Source organism: Gracilinanus agilis, chromosome 4 (genome assembly GCF_016433145.1).
Source record: "Gracilinanus agilis isolate LMUSP501 chromosome 4, AgileGrace, whole genome shotgun sequence".
Classification (NCBI taxonomy): domain Eukaryota; kingdom Metazoa; phylum Chordata; class Mammalia; order Didelphimorphia; family Didelphidae; genus Gracilinanus; species Gracilinanus agilis.
Window position 1 is genome coordinate 164,882,704 of NC_058133.1, and position 16,632 is coordinate 164,899,335.

General features: G+C 38.1%; 1 protein-coding gene across 1 annotated transcript in view; it reads left to right on the forward strand.

Annotated features, from left to right (window-relative positions):
- The window catches only part of FCRL3 (Fc receptor like 3), a 29,472-nt gene extending 14,516 nt beyond the window's left edge, over positions 1 to 14,956 (forward strand). Inside the window, exons 7-13 of the mRNA XM_044672191.1 lie at positions 5,150 to 5,428; positions 5,996 to 6,112; positions 10,306 to 10,333; positions 11,498 to 11,562; positions 12,798 to 12,923; positions 14,384 to 14,415; positions 14,571 to 14,956. Coding sequence (XP_044528126.1) covers positions 5,150 to 5,428; positions 5,996 to 6,112; positions 10,306 to 10,333; positions 11,498 to 11,562; positions 12,798 to 12,923; positions 14,384 to 14,415; positions 14,571 to 14,699 — 776 coding nt within the window. The 3' untranslated portion in view covers positions 14,700 to 14,956. The remainder of the gene's footprint in view (positions 1 to 5,149; positions 5,429 to 5,995; positions 6,113 to 10,305; positions 10,334 to 11,497; positions 11,563 to 12,797; positions 12,924 to 14,383; positions 14,416 to 14,570) is intronic.
- The last annotated feature ends 1,676 nt before the right edge of the window (positions 14,957 to 16,632 follow it).

Below are 16,632 nucleotides of genomic sequence, written 5' to 3' on the forward strand. Positions count from 1 at the left end.
ATTTTATTCTTGTGCTTTCCCTGCACTAGTTCACTAAAAATTTTGAACTTCCCTAGCCCTTTCTGCATTTTCCCTATGTCTAATGTCCAAGTTATCTGCTAAATTGTTAGTATGCTACAGTATCTACATGGTTAAGGACTATTATTTGCAGTTCTACTCTACTTTTCCAACTTATGTTACAGGTATATATAAAATTTACATTATTTACACTATTACACATTTGTACAAGCATTAGTTCTGCATATCGATGTTAACCAGACAAGAAAATCGCTTGATCTTCTTATGTGATTAAAATCTTATGGAACTTGCAACTATTTACATTATAGACATATATATATATATATACATTTTATATTTACATAATCTTCAGACACTCACTTATTTGCACAAGGTCTTGACTAAATATCAGTTTTGTGTTGTGTTTTGTGTTTTCTTTAAGTACTGTACATGCAAAATATTCACTCTTGTTTTCAAAGTTGTCAATTTTCTTCAAGTTGTCTGTAGATTTCTCTTGTATCTGGATGCTATGTTCTGTGGTTGCATTATCCCTAAAGTGTGAGGTTAATTTGTGCTTTTGTGCAATCACCGCACCAGACTTATGTAAACCATTTCTTTCTGTCCTCTTCTTTGTGCAATTGTCCATTTTTGCAAAGTTCAAAGTTCAAAAGTTTTTTCAAAATGTCTTTTCAAGTACTCTTTTTATGTATCTTTCTTCTCAGTGATTTTCCCAATTTCCTTTTCTTCTCTTGATGCTTTTCCCCTTCTCTGTTTCTCCGTCACATGTTGTCTGTTGTCATACATGTTGTTGGACGGGGTCTCTGGTCTGGATACAGACACAGTGTGGATTGTGATGCTTTGTCAGTGATGTCAATCAATTGTTTGTGTGTGTATTATATGCACTTTCAGCTGTTTTGCAATGATTTTGAATTTCAATTCTCAGTTCTCAGCACTTTCTGTAATTTGTCTATCTTGACCTGTTTCTGGGTGTTCTGCATTTGTATGTTTCTTTTCAGGTTTCACGTGGGTCACATGGAACCACAAATCTTTTCCTTCTACTTTTACACTTGCAGGGGTAGTGAGCAAAATTTACCACAAGAGTTAAACTATCCTCAGAATATAAATAGATGCAGGTGGGCAACTGTAGGTTTAAAGGTCCATAATTATATTCAAAATAATAACAATCACTCATTTCTATGACACTTTGGGTTTTATAAAAAGGTTTTCTTTCTTCCCAACAACCTGTGAAGTACAAAGGACAATCATTTTTGTTCCATGTAATAGGTAAGGAAACTAAGGATATGTCAAAGTGACATAGTTAATAAGTGCTAGAAGTGTAATTCTAGCCCACATCTGGGAAGCAGCTGGGATGCTGGTGGGATTTAGAGTAAAAAGACCTTGGTTCTGCCACTGTATAACTTTGGATAAGTCACTTAACTTTTCTGCATCTCATTTTCCTTATTTGTAAAATGAAGAGTTTGGATCAGTGGTTCCCAAACTTTTTTGGCCTACCGCCCCCTTTCCAGAAAAAATATTACTTAGCCCCCTGGAAATTAATTTTTTTTAATTTTAATAGCAATTAATAGGAAAAATAAATGCGCCTGTGGCCATCACTGCCGCCTGGATCGCTACAGCACCCACCAGGGGGCGGTAGTGCCCACTTTGGGAATCACGGGGCTAGATGAACTTAAAGATACTCAATTTACTAATGTAGTCATCTTGAAGGTTCTAATTCAGCTTTAAAGATGATTTTGACTCTAAAACCTGAGTACTTTCCACTAGGAATCTTTACTTGGAGACCAGAAAATTTTAACATTTTCCCCAATGCTTTTATCTTAGATCTGGTGTTTGCTCCCCCTGGAGGTTAATTAACTTAGTAGACACAATCAAAATGATATTAAAAACCATTTTGCTTCTAAAGCATGCAAAGATCTTGCCGATTGTCTGAGACTGATCATCCAGTGTTTAGTTTTTCTACCAAAGTCTTTGTGTGCCTGGCCACAAACACCAATCTTAACAGTGGTATCTTCTACTCTGGTGCCCTTCGCACTAGTAGACTGTTGGGCTTACTGCTGTAATGTAGTGGCTTACAAAGATTAATGTCTTCACATTTTTAATTTGTCTTGTCTTCACAAGATTAACAGGACAAATGAACTGACTGCCAGAGTGGCCTACAGAAAACTTCAAAGAGGAGTTAGTTCATGAAATCATGAAGCCACTAAAGAATTAACTTTCCCCATTTCAAACATCCTTCTTTGTTAATTTATATACACCTTATAAGCAGAAGCTGCCATACTGGATTGCATACTGGGTTTGGAGTCAGAAAGACTAGCCTTTACATCCCACCTCTGACACTTACTGTGACTATGGACAAGTCACTTAATCATTGTAGACCTGCAGCAACCTAGGACTCATAGAAAGGTTACAGCCTGTAACGGTGAAGGGAAAACTATACCTGGATTACCCTACACTGAAGAGATCATGGATCTTTCCTTTGGGTATTTGCCTAGCAAACGTCACAAACATCATCTTCATTTGAATATACCAGTGTACGGACCTCATTACAAAAATCTGTAACACTTGGGAAGTCAATTTAATAAATCAATTTTAACAAAGATGGTTTTAGCACGTCTGTTGCTTATGAAGATCCATGGATTCTTAGATTTAAGAGAGATTTTAGAGATCATTTAACCCACCAACTTCATTTCACAGAGAAAAAAATGAGTTCCAGAAGAATCAAGTGACTTGTCTCAGGTCTCACAGCTAGTCTCACAGTTAGTGACAGAATGGGGACTGGAATGCAGGTCTTGCAACTCCTAGTACCTATACAACAAGGGCAAGAGTAAAATAGACTCTAGCTTAGGTAATGAGTCTTATGGAGGGATCCCTTTATTCTAGATATTTCTGACCAGCCATACAAACCCAGCCCCTTTCCCAGCTCCAGTTCTTCTCTCTTTGGCTCCCTAAGAAATCTCTGCTCTCTCCTTTCTTGCTCCTCTTTCTACCTATAGTCCAGGCTGAAGCTCTCCTGATGTCCCTACCCTCTATTCTTGCTCCTGGCAAAGCCACAACCTCCAACTATCTCCATAACAAATAACTTCTGTTTTCCCAGTTTTGGTCAAACACATAAACATGGATCTTCATTTTATTCTGTCATCTGACTACTACACCTTGACTGACTGAGCTTCATTCCCATTCATGCACTTTAGCCCCATCATTTTGCTCCTCTACCTCTTGTGGGGCATCTATTTGCCCAGTTAAGGACCAGTACAGCATCACTGAAAGAATGCTGCAATGAGACTGAGAGGACATGAGTTCATATTCTGGCTCTGCTATTTCTTCAGCAAGTCTCTTTTCTTTGCATCTGTCACCTCATTTTTAAAAGGGCAGAAGGTTAACCCCTAATGATGGTACTTTACATGCATGGGCCATGTATCAGTCATGCCTGACTTTTTGTGGCCCTTTTGAGGCGGAGGTTGACAAAAATACTAGAATGGTTTACCATTTCCTTCTCCAGATCATTTGACAGATGAGGAAACTAAGGCAAATGGGGTTAAGTGACTTCCCAGGGTCTCACAGCTAGGAAGTGTCTAAGGCCAGATTTTGAACTCAGGAAGATGAATCTTTCTAGCACATATATTGTCTCAATTAAGCCTAAACACAAAACTGTGAGACAGATATTACTACCATGACAGCTACTACTGCTGCTGCTGCTGCTGCTACTATTACCGCTCCTCCTCCTCCTCCTCCTCTTCCTCCTTCTCCTCCTCCTCCTCCTCCTCCTCCTCCTCCTCTTCCTCCTCCTCCTCCTCCTACTACTATTACTATACCACTACTACTGCTGCTGCTGCTGCTGCTGCTACTTCACAAGTTAAAAAATTCACTGGCAGTGGTTTTATGTAGCCTACAAAACTCCCCACTGAAGCCAAAACTAAATTGAAATGTAACTGGAAAATGTTTAACTAAATAAACAAAAATATGATACAGCAAAGATAATGTTAATTTGTGATTTTCTAAGTCAATGACCTACCTGTAGGAATCGTTTTCTATTTTGGTTTGATACCTGTGTTCTATATATCACGCTGCTTCTAGAAGAGAATCATTAGTCCCCTGCTGTGATATTAATAATACTTATTATAATACTAATGGACTAATTGGGAGAGAGAGGAGAGGTAATAGAGAAAAACTGCTCAGAGAGAAGAGCAGAGAAATATGAGATGACATTTATAGCACAGAACAATAAGATCTCAGAACTGGAAAGGCCCTCAGAGGTCATTTAGTTCACCCTGTAAATGAACAGGAAACATCCTCAACAATCAATCATCTAGCCATTGGCTTAAAGACCTCCAGAGATGGTGATCTCATAGCTTTGAAAAACATAAAGCATCACACATAGAGTTTCATCATTGTGATACTTGGAAAGATTTTTTCCTAGTCTTTGTGGATGGGTTCTGAAATCTAGGTCTGGGACATGGGAACTAGGAATAGCCTTAGAGGGCATCTCCTTAGTTTTATTGAGCAGTTAAGTGGTGAAATGGATAAAGTACTGGGCCTAGAGTCAGGAAGACTCATCTTCCTGAGCTCAGATATGGTCTCAGACACTTATTACTAGCTATGTGACCCTGAGAAAATCATTTAATCCTGTTTACTTCTATTTCTTCATCTGTAAAATGAGCTGGAGAAGAAAATGACAAGCCACTTCAGTATCTTTGCAAACCCAAAATGGGGTCACGAGAAATCAGACATAACTCAAATGACTAAACAACAACCATAGATTTATTGATTATGTTTGTGTTTTTCTTCTTCTTTTCTTCTTTTTTTCAAAAATATCCTTTTATATAAGATAACCATCTTATCTTATCTCTGGGAGGAGACAATTCAGGTAATGTACAAAGATATTATTTTAAAATTTCCTAAAGGCATATCTCTGATTAAAGTTCTTAGTAAAGGTTTTTTTATTAAATGCATTTAATTAATTATTTAGGAATATTTTTCCATGGTTACGTTTCATATTCTTTCCCTCCTTTCCTCCCTCCCCTCAGCTGTAGCCAATGAGCAATTCCACTGGGTTTTACATCTTGATTAAAGTTCTTGATACAAAAGGCTGTCGTGTTTCAGAAGCTGAGCTGTTGATTTCCGTTATCTCCCTCAGTTCCAGTGTCCCATCCTCTTCTTATCCTCAGTGCACCCAAGCCTCAGGCCACTGCAGGGGATATGGTGGAATTTCGATGTGAAGCGAAAAAAGGCACAACTCCTATCCTCTATCGGTTTTTTCGCCAGAATACAATCCTGAAGACTGGTTGGGCCTTTTTAGGAGAAGCTGCATTTCTCAACCTCTCCCTGACAGCTGAGGATTCTGGAACCTACTCTTGTGAGGCTGACAATGGCTTTGGTCCCCAGCTCAGTGAAGGGGTCAAACTCTCAGTCACAGGTATATGAGGAGGACTGGACCTGATGGACATCTGACCTCATTCCAAGAGACTGTGGCATTTGTATGATGCCGGATTGTGGCACACTGTCATCTGGGGGAAGAATGAGAGGCAAGGTTGAATCCTTGGGGATCAATCAGGTTATACTGAGTGATGTCATTAGGTGAATATTGGAGAAGAAAAAAAAAAACTTAACAAGTGACTGTGTTTATTTTCCCCAAGTCCCATGAAGTGATTATTTCACTGAACACTGGGCAAATATGCAAATACTACCGTATTTGTAGTATAATCTCGGTCATGGTCCATTCCTGGCTTTGCAGTAAAAGTCATCGCTTCTCAAATCCAGGCTGAAGACTCAGCTGCTCAAAGGCAGAAGGGATGGATATCTTCTATATTCATACATATGAGCTGACCCAGCAGTTCGCCTTCCTAACCCTTAGCCTGTTTCAAAAAGTTCTCCCATGTTCCTTCACCTTAGATCTTTCTTCCCATGTTCTGAATCATTAGGCTTAGGAATTCTCGGTCCTGCTCTTCCCACCCTCGCCTCATGCCAAACTCTCTTATCTCAGTCCCTGCAGGGAAGCAAAGAAGCCTGCTTGCTGGAGGAGTCAGCGTGGGCCTGCTCAGTTTCCTGGGTCTCATTGGTGTTGCTTTTCTGTTGTACTTCAGGACCCGTAGGAGAACAGGTTTGTAGGTCCTGCTCATTTAATGAATCCCTGCACCCATCCTGCCTCATGCCCAGAGTGGTGGTCATGTCGAGGCTTCAAACTCTCACTAAAGGACTAGTGCCAACCAAGCGAAGGACAAAACAGACCAGAAGTATACTAGTAAAGGTTGAACAACCAAATCCATGAAAAAAAAAATTTTTTTTAAGTGTGTGCGAGACACTTTAAATTTAATCAGCGTTATTAGCATTTTCTCCATCAGTTTCTTAAGTCTAGACAATTAACAAAACATTAAATCAAGGCCTGACTTATAATGGTTTTAGATTTCTGAGGTACAAATGCATTGGCTCTCTTTAAGAGCTGACTACAGCACATCAGTGAAAATGACATCTATTCAGCTTTTTTGTTACATGAAGGCAGATGAACCTTATCATCCAGGACTTTAACTCACTGGAAAACCAAGAGTTTCATTTTTTTTCGATGAACAAGCCACACTGAGAGTTTATGAGAATTAGAGAGGCCTAACCAAACCTCTAAGTGTCCTTGTGGTCCCCCACAAATATAATCTTACTTTCTTCCCCTCCAATCTTCACCAATCAATCAAAAAAAATCTGAGAGCAGAATTAAAAACAGCACACAGAAAATGCAAAGAGGTAGATTCCCTATTTTTTCCTAAACAATTAGAATTAGGCCAAAAGGGGATAGGAAGATGTGAGTTCTCCATCAGTAGTCAAAGGCAATGAATATTTATTAAGAACCTACTATGTAAGCGCAGCTAGGTGGCTCAGTAGAGAGTCAGACCAAGAGACAGGAAATCTTGGGTTCAAATTTGACCTCAGACACTTCCTAGTTGTATGACTGTGTGTGAGTCACAACTCCAATTGCCTGGACCTTACCATTTTTCTGCCTTGGAACCAATACTTAGTATTGGTTCTAAGACAGAAGGTTAAAATAATTAATTAATTTTTAAAAATAAAGTAAATCATTAAGATCCTTTACAACTTTTGGCAATGGGATTTATGAAAGTCAAGTTTTCACATAACTTTTTAGAGCATGTTTTGCATCACATATTATCTAAATATAACACTTCTCAGATTAGTAAACAAATGTTTTAACAGGAAAAAAACACTTCCTGCTCCCCAAACCTATAACACTGTCTCACCTATCTTCTTCTCTTAAAATCCTCAGCTTTCTTCAAAACTCAGCTTAAATCTCACCTTTTCTGATTTCCTCAACTACCGGTACCTTCCCTTCTAAGATTACTTCTACCTACTCTACAAATATCTCACATGTTTCCCCTATCAGAATGTGAGATCCTGAAGAACAGGGACTTTTTTTGCATTTCTTTTGATCCCCAGGGCTTAGCCCAATGTGTTTAACAATCAGTCGACAAATAAATAAATGAACTTTTATTAAGTATTGACAGCCTTGACACAGTAGGTGTTTAATAAATGCTTGCTGATTTTTCTGTTAGTGGGTATTCTAACCTATTCTTCAGAGCAAAACTATGCTGTGAGATGGTTCTGACCCATATGCTGACATGTCCCCTAAAACTCCACCCCAAGGAGAATGAAGCTGGGGTAGAGAATTCTCTTTTGACCCATTTTTTTCCCAGAGTCCTTCAACTCAGACTCCAACATACAGAGCTAGCCCTTGGTTGGCCCTACATCTCTGAGCACAGTCCCCCAAGGTCATTTATGTCCATTCCCTACAGATTCTTGTCCTTGACCTGATGGTGATGAAACTAGTTAGAAAAGAGAAAGGTCCTTGTTAATTTTAGTGGAGGTAGATGGTCAGCTAAGTGATGCAGTGGATAGAATGTTAGCCCTGCAGTCAGGAAGACTCATCTTTTTTACTTCAAGCCTGACCTCAGGAACTTCCTAGCTGTGTGACTCTGGGCAAGTTACTTAACCTCTGCCTGCCTCAGTTCCTTCATCTGTACAATGGACTGTAAAAAAAAAAAATGTAAACCACTCTGGTATCTACCAAGGAAACCCCAAATGGGGTCACAAAGACTCACACATGACTGAAAATGACTAAACAAGAAGCACCAAAGATCTAACTATAGTCTGTGGACCTAGTCTAAAATAGCCAAGATTTTATCCCTGTCCCCATCAAGAGTATTACAACATCTACTCCCTTCTTTTTTGGTGCATATCAGTCTATGGAGAAGAGACATATTCTCTGAGCCCACTAAGAGAGGAAGTTGAATAAGGAAGAGGAGACAATTTTAAGACGCCCTCGGGATGAATGATAAAACTTTCCAAGTCAAATATTTAGGGTTTCACAAAAAAAGTTCTTAATTACAATATTGGCTAACCCATATTTCTATATGAAGTCCAAAATAATAGCATAAGTTAATCATAGCTAATAATAAAAATGATGGCCAATATTTTATGTAGTGCTTTAAGATTTAGAAACTTATATTTACATGTACATAATTTTCTAAATTATAAAAACTACATAGTTATAAAAATAAATTATAAAAATTATTTTAAATTTCATATATAATTATATCAGCATACATAATCTCACTTGATTCTTTTCAACCATCTTATGGGTGAAATACTATTATTTCCCCCATTTTTACAGATGAGGAAACCAAGGCTGTAAGAAATTAAGTAATTTACCCAGGATCACACATCTAGCAAGTATCTGAGGCCTCATTTGAATTCAGATCCATTCCTGAGGCTAAACCCATTGTGCCAACTGGCTACCTCAAGGAGATCACATGCTTTGTTTAATTTGCTCTATCAATAATATTCCTTTCTTCTACAAATCAGGTAACCACATTGAAAAAGAAAAAAAGCTTACTCAAGAATGACTTCTTCTGGATGAAGTTTTATCTACCTGTGTAAAACTGAGGCAGGCAGAGGTTAAGTGACTTACCCAGAGTCACACAGCTAGTATAACTGCCTTATCTAGAATGTGGTCTCCGCTTCCTTACTTAGATTTCCAGTTATTACATACTTTTAGTAATATATCTATTATTAGGAGCAGCTAGGTGACTCAGTGGATAAAGAGTCAAGCATAGAAACCAGAAGTTCTGGGTTCAAAAATGACCTCAAATATTTACTAGCTGTGTGACCCTAGTCAGGTCACTTAACGCCAAATGCCTAGCCCCTACCACTCATTGTATAATCTCCCACAAGTCTGATCATGTTGACAATAACAATGACTTTAACTAACATTTATAAGGCACTTCCTATGTGCCAGGTACTATGCAAAGTACATTGCAATTATCATTTCATTTGATCCTCACAACAACCTTGGGACTAGATGCTATCATTATCCCCATTTTACAGGTGAGAAACTGAGGCAAACAGAGGTTAAGTGACATGCCCAGCTTCACACAGCTAGGAAGTATCTGAGCCTAGATTTTGACTTAGGTCTTTATAACTCCAGACCCAGGATTCTATCCATTTTGCCATAATAAGACTTTATTATTATTTATACTTACATATAATTAATATACCATTATATTAATGATAATCGATCACTTTAAGGATTTCAGAGAACATTACATATATTATCTCATTAGATCCTTGAATTTAATTCTATTATCTCCACTTTACACAGAAAAGTTAAGTGACTTACATGGGACCATATAGCTTCTTAGGCAGCAAGATTCCAGTTCAGATCTTCTTGATTCCAAATCCAATGCTTTCCTCATCTGAAAGACTAGAGAACTGGACTAGTTGGCATCTAGGTCCTTTGGAATCTAAATCTATAAACCCATGATGCTATGAACTTCATAGGATCCTTGATGGCTGAGACTTGCCTTTGTATCCCCTAGAAGGACTATATTTAACCCAGGACTTTGTGGACAGATAGTAAGTGCTTAAGACTTTGGTTGAATCTGAATTTGTGTCTGTCAGAACTGTCAGCATCTCAGGGTATGATGGTGAAGTCCACAATCATATCTAAAGGTTTCATTTCAATTCTAAGCTTCTAGCAGGTAAGAATTACAGCTTTCCTTTGCTCTGTGTCATTTTTGTTTAGCCTAGCACAAGAAAGGACATATGGCGATATGTGATTTCTACAGTGCTACACTCTCTCCTGATATCCCACAATAGAGAGCAAGCTCCTTGAGGGCAAGCTGTTTGAATTCTTGTTTTTGCCTTCACACTCCCAGGATCTATGACAGTGTCTGAGTCATAGGAGACACTTAATGCTTTCTGATTGATTTACATTAACCTTCCTTTTCTTCGCAGGAGAAAGTTTTGCTCCTGGATTCTATGGGTAAGTCCTTAGTCTCCTTCAGTGACTGACTTCTTAATGTTTACCAGAAGTGAACAGCCCAGGGACCTGGAAAATGTCATTTATCTCTGGAGCAATACTTATTCATTTCTTCATTTTGCATGCTTTGAGATTTATTGTTGTTGTTCATTTGTTTCCGTTGTAACCAGCTCTGCATGACTCCAATTGGAGTTTTCTTGGCAAAGATACTGGAATGGTTTTCCATTTCCTTTTCCAATTCATTTGATAGATGAGGAAACTGAGGTAAACACAGAGCTAGTCTGACACTGGATTTGGTTACAGGAAGATTCATCTTTCTGATTCCATGCCCAGTCCTCTATCCACTTCATGCCACAAAATTACTGAGAATTCCAAAGAACTTTTATTGATGCATATCTACTGATGTTTACATTATTAGAAATTTTAAAAACTGATTGTTAAATATTTTTAAAAGAAGCAGTTGCATTTAAAAAAATTTAAGGGTCTGTGTGATAAGGTTAAACAAATAACGATTAGGCACTAATTGTGCTGAATGCTTTGGGATAGCTGAAGAACAATCACTCACCACATAGGACATGTAGTAACCATTCTGATTATCCCTAGTACTGATATGTTATTGATTCCCTTATTTAACTGAATTTTTCAGTGCTTATCCACTTGACTAAATCATTGCATATCAGCATCTTGGCCACTAGAGGGCAGACACTACACTCATTCAACTAGTTCTTTATGTTGCCAACCTCAGCAATAATTTATGCCTATTGGTGGTGATGATAATGATGATGATGACGATGACATTGCCAAGTGACTTGGTCAGCTAGAGAGGTCACCATGTCAGTAGGATGGAGCAAAGACTTTGTGACTAAATAACCATTATCTTCTGACTCTATTCCCCGGCTGCCTTGCTTTCCTAATTTTGGATATTATTAATCCATCTAATTAAGCAATCCAAACGCAATTGCTTCTCCTAAAACTGCCTCTACATAGAATCATCAGAATTAAAACCCCATGAATCACACCAAGTTCTCTGTGACTTCTGCTGCCGATTTCCCAGAAACTACTATACTTATCCATTTCCTGCAAGGGCTCTCTCCTTGATGGTCTAATTCATGTATAATCAGCCTTGTCATTATTCCAGAAAATAAATATGATGTATGTCTATCACAGGTACCCTCCCATCACAGGATCCCAAGAACCTACCCAAATAGAGCTGGAGCCAACATATGTCAATGGTAAGGAACTTTCCACTGGACACGGGCTCCAGACCTGAGTCCAGGGGATTGGGAGGGGAATAGAAGAGATTAGAAACTGAGTCTCATTTGTTTAGCCTGCTAGTTACCACAGGTTTTGCTAAATCTCAGAGAAGAGGAAATTCTTGAGCACAATTTTATGGGTCAACCAGGTTTAATGGAAAGAGTGATAAACTTGGAATCAGGAGAGACCTGAGTTTGAATTTTATCTCTGACACCTGCTAGCTAAGTGACTATGAGCAAATTAGTTCATCTCTCTTAGCCTTGGTATACTCTTCCACCAAATGAGTTTATTAATATCTATAATATCTACCTGACGGGGTCATAAAAACCAAAATAAAGAATGTGCATGAAGTAATTTAACTTAAAGGCTTCATATTAATATCAGTTATAATTATTATTTTTATCATGATTTCAATAACAAATTACAACTAAACATTGCATTTTAGGTTCCTTACCTAAAAAATTGGGATGCACTACCTACTAACCTGCCAGAGTTGTTGTCTGAAAGTAGTTTAATCATCATTCTGGCCACTAGGTGGCAGAAGTTACATTCATCTAATCCAGTGGTTCCCAAACCTTTTTGGCCTACCGCCCCCTTTCCAGAAAAAAATATTACTTAGCCCCCCTGGAAATTAATTTTTTTTAATTTTAATAGCAATTAATAGGAACTATAAATGTACCTGTGGCCATCACCGCTCCCCTGGATTGCTGCAGCACCCACCAAAGGGTGGTGGCACCCACTTTGAGAATCCCTGATCTAATCCTTTGGATATCAGAGGTCCCTTTGGCATCCCATTACAGCACTGTATTAAATGTGAATTGTTCTTATAGGAGCTCACAACCCTGAAATAAAGTGAAGAGTATGATTTTATAGGACGTAGAACTGAACAATACTCATACTTTACATAGTAGAATCTTCCCATTTTATAGATTAGGACATTTAAGGGTCAGATAATTGCAAGGTTTTGTCCATGGTCACATAGCTAATAAGCACCAGTGTCAGGATTCAAACCCAGGTCCTCTGATAGCAAGCCAATACTTTTTCTCTCTCTTCATGCTGGGACTGGAAGGGATTATCAAAAAGAGAATGTAGGATGGGTGCATGGGAAGACATCATCTTCTACTATAGTGTAATAAACAGAAACATTTAAATTTTGACACATGCATCTGACCCTGCCTAAACAGTCCTAACCTCATCTCTGACTCACTGACAGACCCAGATCAGCAGTCTAGAATGCACAATCCAATATTTGCAGTCCAAGGACTACCACTGAATCCTGTCGACAGTGATGTGGTGTATTCTGAGGTCCAGAGTCAAGAGCAAAAAGTAGAAGATGCAGGTGAAAGAATGGGATCTAGTTCTGACTCTAAATTGTATCCTGTCCTTTTGCATGTAGTACTTTCCAAATCATGTTCGATCTCTCCATTTAGCTAATCCGATAGGTAGGAGATAATATCTCAGAATTGTTATGATTTGCATTTCTCTAATCAATAATGATTTAGAGCATTTTTCATATGGTTACTTATAGCTTTAATTCTTCACCCACAAACTGTCTGTGCATATCTTTTGATTATCAATAAGGGAAAGGCTCATATTCTTATAAATAAATTGTTCTCCTTATAGTTTAGATATAAGACCTCTATCTGAGAAATTTTCCATAAAATTTTTTCCAAACCTTGCTGTAACCTTGGCTACGTTAGTTTTATTTGTTTAAAAAAAGTTTTAGTTTAACATATTCAAAATTATCCATCTTACATCTCCCAATGCTTCCTGTATTTAGTTTATTCATGAATATTTCTCCTCTCTAAATCTGATAAGTAATATGTTCCCCATTCTTCTAATATGTTTATGTTATCTCCCTTTATGTTGAGGTCATATATACATTTTGATCTCATCTTGATAAATGGTATAAGACATTGGTCTATATTTAGTTTCTGCCAAATTGCTTCCCAGTTTCCCCAGTAATTTTTACCAAATAGTGAATTCTTATCCCCTAAACTTGGATCTTTACTTTTGTCAACCACAAGGTTACTATACTTTTTAAAATTGTTTATTGTGTGTCTATTCTGGTCCACTGGCTTACTTTTCTATTTCTTAGCCAGTATCAGATAGTTTTGGAAATTACTGCTTTATAATACAGTTTAAAATCTGGTACTACTAAACCTTCTTCCTTTACATTTTCCCCATTAATTTCCTTGATATTCTTGACCTTTTGTTTTTCCAAATGAATTTTGACAATATTTTCTAGGTCAATAAAATATTTTTTGGTAATTTAATTAAGATGGCATTGAATTAGTAAATTAGTTTAGGGAGGATTGTTACTTTAATTATATAGGCTTTGCCCACCCATGAATAATTAATATTTCTACACTTACTTAAATCTAAATTTATTTGTATAAAAAGTGCTCAAGAAGGTAGGCCACCTCAGCATCACAATGAGACATGGGAAGAGAACTTTTGTTGAGGGGAACTCCATAACTTGCACATAACAGTCCTACAGGTAGGCTTTGATTTGTTGCCACATCTACCAAATGGGCTTTTAACGGCAACACTTCCAGAATCTGTGGTTTCATTAGGGTAGGTACTTCCTCCACCAGACCTGCCAGAGTTTGCATTCCACTGGCATAGAGAACCTATTCTGGGATAACTTGCACTAATTGACCTTTCAACTCAAATTATATGGAAAATCATGAAGATAGAAATGAACTGATGACTGAGGGCTATGGGGGATGCAATTCAGGGGAATGGGCTTTAAATAGAGACATCGCCTATAGTTAAATATTTGCTTTTCCCCAATAGATGATCACATATGGAGACTACCACCAACCCAGGTGAGTCTTATCAATTCCTTTAGATGCTCTCGTCCCTCAGTCTAACCCCTGCCTTTCTCTCTCTGTCTCCTCCACCCCTCACCTCTTTTTCTCTTCCCTCTCAGACTCTGTCTCTCTCTCCTCCCAGACCCTCATCCATGTGCTTTCTCTCTCAGGATTTATCTGTTGTCTACTCTGAAGTGAAAGGAGCACAACTTCTGGAGGAGAGAGATGTGATGAAGGCTACAGATAGGATGCAGGACCATGACATAGATAACTACGAGAACATCAAACTTCATTCCTGAACCTGACCCTGCATGCTCTCTAGGGAAACCAAGAGCTTCTTATCTCTGTACAGATGTGGAAATAGAAGGAAAGGCAATAAGGCAAGAGGATTTGGGCGCCTCTGAGAAACAAAGGACCAAGTTAGAGGAATTTTTCCTTCCAGGCCTCTGCTAGACAACACGGAGCTAACAGAGCTTCTTTTTCTCAGTGTGATGGAATAAGACAGGAAGGGCTACAATAGTCTCTCTCTTTGAGATTGTTCCATTTTATTATTTATTACCAAAACAATCATTCACATTTTTAAAGAACTTTAAGATTCTCCTCTTTCACATCAGTATATTTATGGTTTTATTCCGAGGCTTTGGTTACGTATGTCTTTGCTCTTACAATGACCAGTATGGAAGTGTGTTTTGCATGATAAAAAAAAATTAAAAAAAAAATTTAAGATTCTAAAAAAAAACTGTAAGATTTTAAAAGTTACTCTCCTCATAATAGTCATGCATTAGGTTGGGTATTCATTGTAGTCTCTATTTTTCAGAGAGCTCAGAACTGAGATTCAGGTCCAGATTTCCAGGTACAATTTTTTTTCAATAACTAGCTTTTATATAGTCTTTTAAGATTTTCACAGTGCTTTAAATATATTATCTCATTTGATCCTCAAGACAACCCTGGGATATATGTGCTATTATTGTCCCCATTGAACAGATGGAGACACAGGTCAGGAAAGATGAAGTGATTTGTCCAGTCACATAGCTAGTAAGTCTCTAAGGCTTGATTTAAACTCAGATCTTTCTGACTCAAATCTAGCAATCTACCTGCTGTACCACCTACTTGGTTAGGCATTTTACTCATGTCTTCTTTTGTACCAGCTAGGCAATTAGGTGGCAAAGTGGATAGAGTGCTAGACCTGGAATCAGGAAGACCCGAGTTAAATATGATATCACACACTCACTAGCTATGTGACCCTTGGCAAGTCATTTAACCTCTGTTTGCCTGAGTTTCCTCAACTGTAAAATGGAGACAAGAAAATGAGGGTATCTACCTTAAAGGATTATTGTGAGGATCTAATGAGATAATATTTGCAAAATTAGCGCAGTGCGTGGTGTTATATAAATGCCTATTTTCTTCCCTACACCTTTTGCTGTTGTTTAGTTGTTATGCCATGTCCAACTCTTCACAACCCTATGGTCTTGTCCATGGGGTTATCTGAAGTGGTTTGCCATTTCCTTCTCCAGGGTATCCCTATTTTATAGATGAGGAATTGAGGCCAATAGGTATCAAATGACTTGCCAAGGGTCATGCTGCTAGTGGCTGATGCCAGATTTTAACTCCAATCTCCCTGATTTCAAGCCCAGTGCTCTATTCACCGCACCACCTACCTCCACCTTTAACACCATAGTTATTTCCTAATATCAATCCCAACAATTTACCATCTTCTCTTGTAATTTTTTTAAAGCTGTTTAGTAAAAGTAGCCAACATTATAATCATATCTGACAGATAAATTCATTCCTCTTCAAAGTATTCTCCCACTTCCTACTAAGAGGGAGTTGTGTTCTATTATATGCTTTCTGGATCCAAGATTAGCTATTGATTTAATCCATATTCAGCTTCCTATCACTATGTAACCCTGGTCTCAAAGTTCATTTGCATGTGGCTCTCCTCTTTGGGGAAGACTCTTTATTCACTGTTCTGTGCCTACCTAAGGAGCACAGTGTGTGAGAGCAAAGGAAAGAGAGAATTCTTGATTTTGGAAGATATTTAATTCCAGACTCTTTAGGGAAAAGTCCCAGAAGAAAGAGAAAACCTCTGGGAAGAATATGACATGTAGAGTATCTAGTACCTTGATCATGATCCTATCTCCAGCACTAGAGATTTTGGAAAATTTCCCCCTGGGTGAGATCTGGGACTCAATCTCTCTCTCTCTCTCTCTCTCTCTCTCTCTCTCTCTCTCT